The 13,451-nt window shown below is 37.9% G+C and overlaps 2 protein-coding genes and 1 long non-coding RNA gene across 5 annotated transcripts in view; 2 read left to right on the forward strand and 1 right to left on the reverse strand.

Moving 5' to 3' along the window:
* The first annotated feature begins 1,854 nt into the window (after positions 1-1,854).
* LOC107587761 (proline-rich nuclear receptor coactivator 2-like) lies at positions 1,855-5,224 on the forward strand. The gene is made up of 3 exons (XM_016275662.1): positions 1,855-2,031; positions 2,521-2,738; positions 2,931-5,224. The coding sequence occupies exon 3, from the start codon at positions 2,952-2,954 to the stop codon at positions 3,393-3,395; it is 444 nt and encodes a 147-aa protein (XP_016131148.1). The 5' UTR covers positions 1,855-2,031; positions 2,521-2,738; positions 2,931-2,951; the 3' UTR covers positions 3,396-5,224.
* Positions 5,225-5,313: 89 nt separating this feature from the next.
* LOC107587762 (uncharacterized) lies at positions 5,314-5,910 on the reverse strand. The gene is made up of 2 exons (XR_001609506.1): positions 5,675-5,910; positions 5,314-5,475 (listed from the first exon to the last, which is right to left on the reverse strand). It is a non-coding gene; the product is annotated as an uncharacterized lncRNA (long non-coding RNA).
* Positions 5,911-7,255: 1,345 nt separating this feature from the next.
* dop1a (DOP1 leucine zipper like protein A) overlaps positions 7,256-13,451 on the forward strand; it is a 27,683-nt gene continuing 21,487 nt past the window's right edge. For 2 of the 3 annotated variants that reach the window (XM_016275663.1, XM_016275665.1), the window contains exons 1-8: positions 7,256-7,584; positions 8,967-9,159; positions 9,252-9,433; positions 9,513-9,683; positions 10,393-10,582; positions 10,708-10,806; positions 11,062-11,161; positions 12,856-12,965. In XM_016275663.1, coding sequence (XP_016131149.1) covers positions 9,022-9,159; positions 9,252-9,433; positions 9,513-9,683; positions 10,393-10,582; positions 10,708-10,806; positions 11,062-11,161; positions 12,856-12,965 — 990 coding nt within the window. In that variant the 5' untranslated portion in view covers positions 7,256-7,584; positions 8,967-9,021. The remainder of the gene's footprint in view (positions 7,585-8,966; positions 9,160-9,251; positions 9,434-9,512; positions 9,684-10,392; positions 10,583-10,707; positions 10,807-11,061; positions 11,162-12,855; positions 12,966-13,451) is intronic. The other variant, XM_016275664.1, reaches the window with a different exon arrangement.

Raw genomic sequence — 13,451 nt, forward strand, 5'->3', positions numbered from 1 at the left:
GTTTTGCTTCTTGTGTACATGTAGATGTAGAACATTGTCAAATTTGGTCATTTGACCTCTTCTCAAATCGTGTGTGACCGACAAGAGCCTCCCACCTAACCTAGTTTCCAAACTTATGGGCCAAGCCCCCCTGGAAAGCTCTAAACCAAGGCTGCATCCAGAGGGTGTGCACTTCCGTCCCCAAATACGGATTTTGATTAAACAGGCAAACAAGCACTACATTATGCAACAGGTTTACTTAAGGGATAAGCAGGAGCAGGCCTATTTCATCTACAGATGAGGGAATTTTAAATGAGAAAGCAATCATAATTGTGACCCTGGACCACAAATTAAGTTTTAATATATTTACAGTAGGAAATGTACAAAATATCTTCATGGAACATGATCTTTACTTAATATCCAAATGATTTTTGGCATAAAAGAAAAATCAATAATTTTGATAATTTTTTTGGGCTATTGCTACAAATATACCCCAGCGACTTAAGACTGGTTTTGTGGTCCAGGGTCACAAATAGTAATTAAAAACACTGAAAAGTTTCAAACGTTTAAAACAGTAAAAGTTTTTAGAAGTTAGTTACAGCTTTTCTAAATTTGTTTTCGCTCATTTTTTGAATGAACATTCTCTAAACAGAATTGTCACAACTGTTTTATGGGACATCACAATTCAAGTCTGGATAATGTAGTAACTCACCTGAAACATTTAATTCATGCTTCAAAACCTAGTTTTGTGTCCAAATAAAACACAGATAAAATGTCATCTTAAAATATGTCAAACAACAGATGTCTAACATAAGTTAAATATTTGTCTGGTATAAGTCTAGTTTAAATCGCTTCCGTTTAATTAATTTTGAGCTGTTCAGATAAAACAAGGTTGGAAACAGGTTAACAGGCAGAGAAGGTTTAAATCTGGTCTGATCAATGGAATGTTTATCTGTATTCTAACAGCTGTTCATATTCTCAGAGTTAGAGTGCCATAAACAATCTAAGCAGACATTTTGCTTCAAGAACACCAAATGGCCCATATGCCTCCTCCAAGCCCATTCGTTGATTTATGAAGATACTACACCCCCAAAAGAACACCTTTATCTGTAGCTTTTCAAACACTTTTCCTCCCATTGTCACTGGCAGTAGATACCACTTCACAGGTTTCTATCTACATGTTGTCACATGCCAGCATGTGGTGTGTGATACTTCTTAAAGGATGTGTCACGTTTCTTCTTGGTTTTTAAGACAAACTAGGCCTATTTCCTGTATCCCACTCACACCTTTCCACCGACTGTGATAATGTTTTACTGGGTTATTAATATACGATGGATTTAACAGCATCTCGACATACTCATAATTCTTTTCTTTTCGTCTCTCTGATCTTCGATCACCGATCTGTTCTTTAATCATTTCCACAAAGTGTCTGAAAGTTTACTTTTAAGTAGATCAGATGTGTCCTTGCTACTTGTGTTTCTTAAAAGTAATATCCTAGAAGTCTTACTTTTATAAGCCACTTGGACTTTTAAAGCCTGTTCCATTGCTAACAGAATTTTACACAAGGCACATACACGTATACCAGGTGTGCCTTTCGATGTTATGCCATGGACATTTACTAGTAAATAAATAAATTGTGTTTGCGTTTTGAGCTTAAACCAACCGGAAGAAACCATGTGATCATTTTATATGCCTTCGAGTTATTACAGTATCGCGGAAAAAACCAAAATTCCCCACAAACACGTATAACGCTCAGTGACGCAGGAAGGATGGCAACAGGCGTGTTCTTCACTCCTATTGGTCACACGTCGGCATTGCTGCTCCCTGATTGGTCAGCACACCACAAGCCCAAACTACATAGGCTTTGTTGAGGATCCATTTTGTTGTTAGAAGGAGATAAACTGGAGAAGGAGAAAGATACCATTCCGCTGTAGCCTCGGATTTGAATAATATTTCGCATATCGGGAAATATTTTCTCCTTTAACAGCTACAGCTGACAGACTAGACCAAGGGAAGACGACGGGCTTATTCCATCGAAGCCTGAGGAAGTCGGTAAGTTTTCTATTGAGTTAAAGACATACTAGGGAGTCGTCGACGGTATTGACGCCATGTTGAGTAAGAGTCTTTGTTTTGGTACGGGGCCAGAAAACATGACCTAATACCATTGTTTTTATCATTTAAAACCCAAGTTTATTAGTAAAACATTATAGAAATGACCTGCAATTCCGAACCAATTTAACTGAAAATGTACTTTTTTAATGGATAACAACCGTCAAGACATTGAGCACAATTGAGGAAGGTTAGATGTTGTTTATGTAATACCATATTCACAAAATATTTCGTACTATGAGGTTTAAATATAAATTATATGCAAATTTTTTTTTTGACCTTAATTTATTTTGCTATTTTCACTCATTGTTTTACACTAACAACTAGTTTAGTTAATGACTCAATATTCGTTTAGAAAATAAGCGTTACTAAATATGATTTAAAACGAAAGCATTTAGGAAATAACATTATATTATTGTTTCCTTTTGTTAGATTCACGGCTTCTAAAGCACCGTGCGCCGAGGTGAATTCATGTTCAGCTCGGTTACACGACAAAACAACGCTCATTGGCACATGAAAACTTCAGATCTTGCTGGACATAGATGTGCAGCGAGAAGTAGATCAACTATTTCGAGGACCTGGAGCCCGATTGGTGAAGAGAAGTTAAAAAGTGAAGAGAACCGTGCACTCAACTTTTCTACAACAGAGAGGTAAGCAGAGGAAGCGAGTGGGGGATGGGCGGAACGCGCTGCACGTAGCCCTTTGTTATTGTCAGTCTGCAACAAGGGACGTCTAATAATTATTGTAGGCCTGTTTTTAAACCAGTTTGCACCCTTTAGCTTTTGTAATTCAAATATGCACTTATTTCTCTTTCATTAAACAAGTTCTTTGTCTTCTGATAGGTGACATCCAATCAAAGCAGTATGGGAGGTGGCGAGAGATACAACATTCCAGATAGCCCGGCGCCCAAGAAGAGCAAGCAGAGAAGTCGAGACCAGAATGGAGTGGTGCATTCCGCCGCCTCGGGAGCCTTAGGGGTGCCCCATCACCACAGCCATCACAGGGGTGATAAGGGCACCAGCTATTCTTGGTCTCCTGAGGCGCGGCAGTCTGTAGACAAGAAAAATGCCTCAGTTCGTTTTGCCACACCTTATGATCAGAATTGGGAGGGTACCATGTCCCATCTGAACAAACTTTTGTCAGCTCAGTGTGGTCAGAACTATGCTGGAGCCAAGTTCAGTGAGCCCCCATCTCCAAGTGTGCTACCCAAGCCCCCGAGCCACTGGGTGTCTCTTCCCATGGGCACTTGCGATCATCGTGAGATGATGACCTTTGAGTTAAAGAGCCTCCTGAAGGTTCAGGCCTAAGAAGGTCACTCACTGCTGCTCTCTTAAGCCAATATATGAATGAAGGCTCTACTTGGGCATCTCGCCCTCCTCTTTAATGCTCCAGCTGCGTAATATATTTTACAGATTTTTATAGATTTGCGTCTTAATAAGGTGATGACCATTTGGCAGGCAGATGTTTCTCCTGGTGTTCATCACCTTACTTTTATTATTATTATTATTTTTTTAATGTATAAAAGCAAACCGCTCCAATAGATATTACGTCGCTGTAGCCTTAAGGGGCGGTCGAGAACTTTCAGTGAAGCCATATGCCATGACAAATGATGAACTGGGGATGTCCTCCTTAATAACTCATTGCTCTGTTATGCTCCTGTTTTGTTTTGTTCTGTTTGAGACAGTCAGTGTGTTTTTTGTTGTTGTTGTTTTTTATTTTCAACCAGGCCTAGGAGTAGACAAAATTCCCACCATTTAGTTTGCATTGTTTTTCGCTTGCTGAGGTTTGATGCATACTCTCGGCTTGAGTTTTAATCATTCAGGGAGTGTCAGAAACCTCTTGGTGCCAAGCACCGCAGCATTTGTAGCGTTATAGTGCATAATGCATTTCCAGGTATCTATTTTTATTTTGCTTTTTGGGAAGTAAAAGCCACTCGACTTCGTTCTGCAGGGAGACCTAAGCGAAAGAATATGAAGGGGAACAAGCTTAAGTGAACATGGGTCATTTGACTAACCTCAAGCCTAATGAGGTGGCACAACGGGCCTTGTGATTTCAACACCTGTACTTTTTTTTTTTTAATGGCGCTGTGCGCGTTGCACTATAGGTGTTGAAATTCTCTAAGGTTCACAAGCTCTATTGCAGCGTTAAACTTTCTTTTTGCATCCCTTGTGTTATAGCTTAGAAAACTAAGTGTGATTTTTTTAATGTTTACCAAAGCTAAGAAATGAGCAATTTTCTGTTGGAACCCCCCTTGCTTAACCAGATCTGGTTACAAGTGCCATAAATCATCGGGTAAGGCATTAGCATATATCAAGGTTTTGGTTGGCCAATCATTTTTGGAATTCATTTTTTTTTTTCCCCTGTTTTTTTTTTTCATTTTAACTGCTGTACTTTTGGAACGATCACAGAGCAAATATGCGGAAGAGGGTTATAAGGTGAGAACATAGGACGGATGTTTTCTGTGGTCTCGTCTCATAGCCTTGTTTGCTCTGTGATTGTTTTGATGCAAGCATTATGTTATGAAATGTGTGTATTATGGCAGGGGGGGACTGAAAAATAGGGCGCAAGTCCAGTGAGGACATGTTTACATTGTTTGTTTTATAAGAAGGCTGGCGGACGACATTATACACACACTGCCCTTTCTCACTTGTTGTTATTCTTGCACTGCTGTTCATTTGTGTTCAAAAGTTTCAGACAAAGTTGCTCTTTCAACTGTGGATATGATGAAGCACCCCTTCCCACTTAGTAATGAGTGTGGTGGAAACTACCTCTCTTGCAGAACGTGATGTTAATAACTATCTTAAAGATGACAAAACAAAGCTGATGAGTTTTGATGTGTAATAGAGCCATGTAAATAATGAAATGTATAAAATGTTGTAGCATATTGTACATTTGTGCAGGAATGTTTGAAACCTGCAGATAAAGTATTTTTAGTAATAACACTGAATGTAAAAGTCATGCTAAGGATGTGGCTTGTTTTAAAAAATGCTGAAGAATATTTTGTTAAAAAAAGAAAAAAAAATTGCATATAGTGCGTCAACCCCTGCACTGTGTGATTTGTTGCCAGTGATCTTGCACATATTTTTATTTTGTATAATGCACCATGTAGGGGCAGAGCGAGCTTTAAGTGCAAGTATAAAAAAAAGAAACAAAGAAAAGAAAAATGAATATTTTGAAACTGAAAGGGACTTTTGTACATTTTGTTTTCGAGTTGCCTATGCAAAAATTTTTTTTTGCATTGATATAACCCTCATTATTTTGCCCTTTGTCCAGAGTCCATAAAGCAGTGTTGCATTTGCCCCAAGTCACTGGTCTTTCCTCCGCGGGCCAATGTTTGAAGCCAGCGATGCTGCATTTTACCTCCAGAATGCCAGATAATATTTTAACCTTTATACATTTTGTTTTCGAGTTGCCTATGCAAAAATTTTTTTTTGCATTGATATAACCCTCATTATTTTGCCCTTTGTCCAGAGTCCAATAAAGCAGTGTTGCATTTGCCCCAAGTCACTGGTCTTTCCTCCGCGGGCCAATGTTTGAAGCCAGCGATGCTGCATTTTACCTCCAGAATGCCAGATAATATTTTAACCTTTTAAAGTAAAAAGTAAATTATTTTAATGGAATGTGTAAAAGTCCTTTTCCTAAATTTGGTTATCTTGAACAATTGGCTGTGAATTTATCCCGACCTTGAAAGCGTCACCTGAAATTAAAACTGAAAGCCCTTTTTGGTAAGAATTTGTATGTACTACAAGATTGTTTAATTTGGTTGTCTAAAAAAAAAGAATAAAATCCCTTCCCTTCCCCCAGTACTGTCTTTGTGTGTGCTGTTTTTAATCTGTAGGAGTTTAACATTTAAAAATGGATGGATGTTAGTCTTTTATTGCTGTTTGAACGGTTACAAATACAAGTTATTTTGATGTACAAATATTAATGATGTACAAATACATGTTTTTGTCAATAATCTTAAACACTTACTGCCAGTTCTAGCAGCAGGGCACATAGCACAAATTGACACTGTGTATTGGACTTCGGCCCAGAGTTTTGAAACCATTTACTGTGTGGCCCATGAAACTGATTATCTGTTTGGACAAGAACTCTGTCTGCTCACGTAGACCGCAGCACCCATTGGATATGTTTTATAACCGTGGTTTATCGCCATGAAAAGCCATTAACAGAACAATTTTTAAGAATTGTAGAAAATGTTTAAGTTCTTTGGAAAGATTTGAATATGCTTAGGTACTTTTTAAACATTTATATTGCATGATTATTACAATATAACAAAACCGGCAGATGACTTGTGAAATATCTGTCAATACAGACTAAACTCTGACTAAAAAAACAAGAGATGGAAAAAATTACAACATATAAATGAAATGCAGGAAATGAATGGTTGGTATCTGGCCGGAAACTTTAAGAAGTGATGTTTGCTTTAGAGAGCATGATTAAAAAACCTTACTCAACTATTGTAAATTACAAATGCCAATGATTATATTTTCTCTGTTGTTTACATTCTGTGGTTAGCCTGCAGTATTTGATTTACCCTGATAGCAACAGGACAAAAGGGTAAATAAAGTTATAATAACTACTGTAAAGAATACAAAATTACACATAATCCGGGGGCGGTAGTAAGTAACCCCTACAGCAAGTTCACTTCATCCCTGACTCTTAGCCTGTGGTTATTTAAGCAAATGGCTTGTAAATAACGTATTTGAATCAACTTCGCTTAACATCGCTTTGGAATTTAAAGTGCGCAACGTGGAATGCAGTGGTTTCTGTTTAGTTTTCGACAGCACCATCAGCTGGCAGCAGAGCTACATGACTGATTTAGATGATGCAGACGTAACATTGAAGAAACAACCGTTCCATGATTTAAATTGAATTCAAACCACTCAATACAACCTGAAGTAGTAGATATTACAATACAAACTCTTCAGTTTGTAGTCCACATTTAAAAACACTGTATTCAAAATGCACGTTTGCTGTATGAATGTGTATAATTTACATTGTAGAACAAAACGTGAAACTCTTTCAGTAATGTTAACTACAGATCTTATTTTACGCGAAAATCGACAGTAAAAAATGTATTTCCGGGGTTTGACTCCAGCGCAACACGGGAACTTTTATTATGAAAGAGTGGCGTATTTTTTGGTTTAACCAGGAACTGCTGGCGCATGCGTAGAACGAAGCGGTTCACCTGTCAAAGACTTTCATCAAAAATGGTTTCATCCGCAGTGTCAACGCTACCTGGACTGATGTCAACATTAACGCTGCTGTATAACAAATGGCTTTACTAAAAGCAGATATGTGATCTCGACAGCGGCATCCGGGAAAGCGTTTCTTGCTGTCAGTATACCCACCACCGACCGTTCTGACCGTACATCGTTCACAACCTATCCATTCAACCATCTATCCATCCATCTGCCCACAAGATTAACAAAAACAGCCAGCCCCTCACAGCTCAGACCTTCTCAAAAAAAAATCACCGTCCGACTGACAACGGTAAGCAGCAGCAGCAGCAGCAGCAGCAGCAGCTCACTGTCAAGGATCCGCTAACGTTATTCTATAGCGAGCCTACAGTAGCTTAGCAGTTAGCGTGTGTTCATGACATTTGATCGTGTTTGGTTGGTTATTCTGTCCGTGTGTGTGAGATGTCGTACCGAGTGGAAAGATTTGGAGATATGTTTACCATGAACCACTCATTCGTCATTGTCACACTGGCAAATCGCTTTGTAGGACCTCATAGGGGCCTTCTCATCTCATAATGGTCCCTTGTTCCCTATCAGCTGATCATGGGAAAGGACAACCAGCCTGCCACATTTGTTGGATTTTTGAATTTAGTTAAATTCAATTGAAAAAATGTGGAAGATTTAAAAAGGCTTCAGATTAATGTGTTTACGATCTTGTTTTGGTTTTGGCTATAGTAAAACCTGTGGGCTGTTATGGTGCATCTTAAAGGGACAGTTCGTCCTCAAATAGAAATTCTGTACACCCTCATGGTTTCTAAACTTGTATGACTTTTTCTTCAGTAGAACACAAAAGGAGATTTTAAGCAAAACGGTCACCATTGATTTTCATAGTGTAGAAAATGACCTATTCCTATTGTTTGGAACAATATGAGGGTGAGGAAGTGATGGTTTTCGGATGAACTGTCGATTAAATGCATTGTTTTCATTTACATTGTAGTTTTTTGAAAGAATAACATCGGAAATAACAACGGCAGATTACAGTGCCGTAAAATATGGAAGTATTAATTTTTTTCCTAGTCAGTGCTTTATTGTTATTGTTAATCTTTGCCCTTTATAGCTTTAAAGTGGCTCACCTGCAACTGAGTCACACCTGTTAATAATTCAACAGCGTCTCCACCAGTGACAGTGAGCTCTTCTGAACACTAAAGGGCCACTGTGTTTGGTTGAGTGTAAAAATATTCCACACAGTGAAGCTTAAAATGATAGCTCACCCAAAAGTGAATATTCTGGCATCATTTACTCACTCTCAAGTTGTTCCAAACCTGTATGAGTTTCTTCTGTTGAGCAAAAAGGAAGATATTTTTAATGTTGGTAACCAAACAGTTGATGGTAACCACTGACTTCCATGGTATTGATAAAATACTATTGAAGTCAATGATTATCGTCAATTGGTTTATTCAAAATAACTGCTTTTGAAACTCATACAGGTTTGAAACCACATGAGTAAATGATGACGATGTAAATTTTTGGGTGAACTATCCTTTTAATGTTGAGTATGCTGGAACCTGGGTGTGAGCTCTTTTTTTCCCTTATCAAGCATGTGATCTACGCTGCAATATTACTCATTGAGTACACTGCTTTTGATTGATTTTAACCTTTGTGCATTTTTTTCTTCTCTGTTCCTTTACACTGAAGGTGTGATGTTCCTTTGTGACCTTGGAATTGGCTTTTAGTCCCATTTTGTAGGACGATGAATGCAGAGGAGTTGGAACTCCTCGGGGACTCGAAATACAGGAACTATGTGGCAGCGGTAGATAAGGCCCTTAAAAACTTTGAGTACTCCAGCGAATGGGCCGATCTGATCTCAGCGCTTGGGAAGCTCAACAAGGTCTTTTTCTACACCCCCTTGATCACATTTAGAAGCTCCTCTAAATGTGGCAGTTGCTTTACTGATCTTGTTTTTTTGTATTTTGTGGACAGGTCTTGCAAAACAATGGCAAGTATCAAGTTGTGCCTAAGAAATTGACTATTGGAAAGCGTTTGGCTCAATGCCTCCACCCGGCGCTGCCCAGCGGGGTTCACCGCAAGGCTCTGGAGACCTACGAAATCATCTTCAAGATCATTGGACCAAAGCGCCTGGCGAAGGATCTTTTCCTTTATAGGTAGAGATTGTCCAAGAATGATTTTTCTGCTACAGTGACTTTTAGTGCCTAATATGTTCCTTTTCACCCTCCTCATCAGTTCTGGCCTCTTCCCTTTACTATCCAATGCTGCTATGTCTGTGAAGCCAGTATTACTTGGGTTATATGAGACCTACTACCTGCCCTTGGGAAAGACTCTTAAACCAGGCCTGCAGGGACTTCTGACCGGTGTACTGCCTGGTCTGGAGGAGGGCTCAGAGTATTATGACAGGTAAATTAAAAGGTTTTCATATTTACTTAATATGTACACTCCCGTGCCATTTTAAAAATGTTTTTCATGCTTCTTTTTTATGCTCTTCAAGGCTGCATTTATTTGAACAAAAAGGGAGTAAAACAGTAATATAGTAAAAAATTATTACAATTTAAAATGCTGTTTTCTGTTTTAATATATTTTAAAATGTAATTTATTGTTATGGCAAAGCTGAATTTTCAGCATTTTAATATGCTGATTTGGTTCCCAATAAAAATGTCTTATTATTATCAATGTTAAAAACGTTGGAAACGGTGATGATTTCCCCCCCCAGGATTCTTTGATTAATAGAAGTTCAAAAGAATAGATTTTTTTCAGAGTGTTTATTTTCACTTTGGGTAAATTAATATGCATCATTGCTGAATAAAACAATTTCTTTCAAAAAACAAATTCTTACTGACCTCAAACCTTTGAACAGTAGTGTATATTCGAATACTCTAAAATATACTTAAAAATAAATAAATGAAATAAATGTTAAATTAAGGAAATTTCAATGTATTAATAAGGCAAATGAGCATGTGCAATGCAATATCTAATATTGGCGAAAATATATCCTATATCGACAAATACAGATGAACAAAAACAATCTCCAGTATCAGCTGGCAACTGATATGTTTCCTGACATATTGTGCATCTCTAATCTTAATCTTATTTCATCTGTTGTCCAAAGGACCAATACTCTGCTAGAAAAGGTGGCAGCTGCTGTGGAGCAGCCGGCCTTCTACAGTGCCCTGTGGGGCAGCATCCTAACCAGCCCTGCTGTGCGCTTGCCTGGAGTGTCCTTTGTCTTACTGCACCTTAACAGAAAACTATCCATGGAAGACCAGCTGTACATCATTGGCAGTGACATAGAACTGATGGTACACTGATCAATAGACATAATGCAAGCAAAACAGCCCTTAATAATGAATGATTCAAAATATAGAAATTGTTCAGTTGGCCGCCACAGAGGTTTTTTTCATGTTTATATCATTGTTTTTATCAGGTGGAAGCAGTCAGCACATCTGTACAGGATTCTAGTGTGCTAGTGCAGAGGAGCACCCTGGATCTGATCCTGTTCTGCTTTCCTTTCCACATGAGTCAGGTGACAATACTGATTTATTTAAGACTTCTTTCACCTTTATTTGTCCCAATGCTAAGAACATTTCCTAAAGTTCTCTCCGAGATCCATCTTTGTTGCTTCTCAGGTGGCATATTACCTGTCCACCTTTAAAACAGATATTTGTAGATTTGGTTTGAATTATGAGTTATTCACACTAGTCACAAAATAGAAATGTTAGTTTAAAGTATTTCACATAGAAATACTAACATTATACTGTAACTGTGTGGTTCATTTCAGGCAACTCGTCCAGACATGATCAGAATTCTGTCTGCAGCACTTCATGTTGTTCTAAGAAGAGACATGTCTCTGAACCGTAGACTGTATGCTTGGCTGCTGGGTGAGATATTGACACTTCACACACAAACTGTATGCCATCCATTCTTTTTATTTTTGTCCCAGCTTTCAATGATATGGCATTCCTTAGCCATATATTGCTTGTGTTTGCATATATCCAAGCAGATACACTACCGTTCAAAAGTTGTGGTCCATTAGATATTTTTTTATGTTTTTGAAAGAAGTCTCTTATGCTCACCAAGTATGCTTTTATTTGATCAAAATTACAATAAAATTATAATATTTGAATTATTATAACAAACTGTTTTATATAATATTTTAATGTATTTGAAAATGTAATTTATTCCTGTGATGGTGAAGAATTTTTAAGCAGTCATTGCTCCAGTCTTCAGTGTCACATGATCCTTTAGAAATCATTCTAATATGCTGATTTGGTGCTCAAGTCACTTTTCTTATTATTATCAATGTTAAAAACAGTTGGGCTGCTTAATATTTTTGTGGAACTTTTTTTCAGGACTTTTTGATGAATAGAAAGTTCAAAATAAAAATATTTTGTTATTTTGTAAATGTTTTTAATATTTTATCAATTTAATGCGTCCTTTCAAAATAAAAATATTCATTTCTTTAAAAATGATCTTACTGACCCCAAACTTTTAAATGGAAATGCCCATTAGCACTAAAAACAAACAAATTTCTTTGGAAAACTTGCACAGTAGCAATTATGAAATATTTGCTTATTAAAGGGATCCTATTATGCTCTTTTACAAAGTCTTGATTTTGTTTTGGGGATGTACTAGAACAGGCTCTCATACTAGGTTGTTCGAAAAACACATAATTTTTCACATATTTTACATTATTACAACACCTCTCTCCCCAGTCTGGCATGAACGGCTCGAATAGTTCCTGTATCAAATGAAGGCCCGCCTTCTGAAATATGCAATGTGCTGTGATAGGTTAGCTGGGCCAGTGTGTGTTGTGATTGGCAGCACTCGGCGCCTGGTCGGGAAATGTCACGCCCCTTACCATAGCCGCCTGCCAGCTTCAGTGTAAATATTGAGTCAAAATCAAATCAATTTGAGTGCGATTTAAACCCGGATGATTGTAACCACTCTAAGTTCGTCTGCCTTGGGAATGCTAGCGTGTCTCCGACATAGTGATAACACTCGTTGCCTTCTCTAGTGCAGCTCAGCCAGGTCTCATCCCATTCGTCGATAATTGTGATATCACAAATCCCGGAAAATATGCGTTGTAGTCCAAATGAGTCATTCGTTGTAGTTTTTGAAAAGTGATTTCTGTAAAATAAAATATCTCCTTCTGAAGTGGACTTTGAGCTTTGTAACTTTGCAGATCTTTTTTATGCTCAAACAGCAACATTACAGACTAAAGTTGAAAAAGTGAAAAAGCATAATAGCACCCCTTTAAAGACAGTTAATAAACAATTACAACTAACTAGTTGCAGTACATGCCGTACTTAATTTGATAACTTGATAGAAACAACTAAAATTTGCTGATTTTTTTTTTTGGTTGACCTTATTTTGTCTCTTACTTGCTGTCAATATGCTGTGGATGAATGCTGCGGTACGTTTATATGTCTACAAATAGCCTGTTATCATATTTTCATAAACACGTACTCATTTATTTCCTTGTATCTCTGTAAGTCAACAAAAATGATTACAAAAATTGAACATCTTTGTACTCATGTCAGTGTGCAAATTGTGTGCTTGGTGGTGTTTTCAGGCTTCGATAACAATGGTGTGCAAGCAGGCCCTCGCAGCACCCGACTCAGTAATCCAGAAGAGCACGTCACACACTACTTTAACACTCACTCCAAGGACATGCTTGTTCAGGTAAGGAAAAACCTAGAAGTTCAAAGCAGCGTATAAAGTACAAACGGTGAGAGTTTCACCCATTTTTTGAATGTAGCATTAGGGGTGCGAACCAAATTTTAAAGTCCCCATGAAATCAAAATTAAAGTTTTTTGGGTGTTAGTATGAATATGTTAGTCTTAAGGTTATCTATAAGGCAGTGTGCTCCAAAACAGTGACAAAATTCGCATTTAGAAGATCTAAGCATTCAAAGTTTGCAGTTCGTCACTTTCGCCAAAATGGCTCAGCCATCGTACTTCAGCTTCTCATCAAACTTTCTGTCCAATCAAATGCTCTCTAGAATCCGAAGCGCCCGCCCCCTACACTATAAAATAGACGCTGAAGCCGCGGCTGAAATCGGTCACTTGTCCACAGAATTAGTATTTTCTGTACAGTGAATGGAACGTAGTGCACTATATAGGGGACAGGGAACGATTCAAACAGTGTAAATATGCTTTCCATTGAGGA

Source organism: Sinocyclocheilus grahami, unplaced genomic scaffold, assembly GCF_001515645.1.
Source record: "Sinocyclocheilus grahami isolate Dianchi unplaced genomic scaffold, SAMN03320097.WGS_v1.1 scaffold96.1, whole genome shotgun sequence".
Lineage (NCBI taxonomy): Eukaryota > Metazoa > Chordata > Actinopteri > Cypriniformes > Cyprinidae > Sinocyclocheilus > Sinocyclocheilus grahami.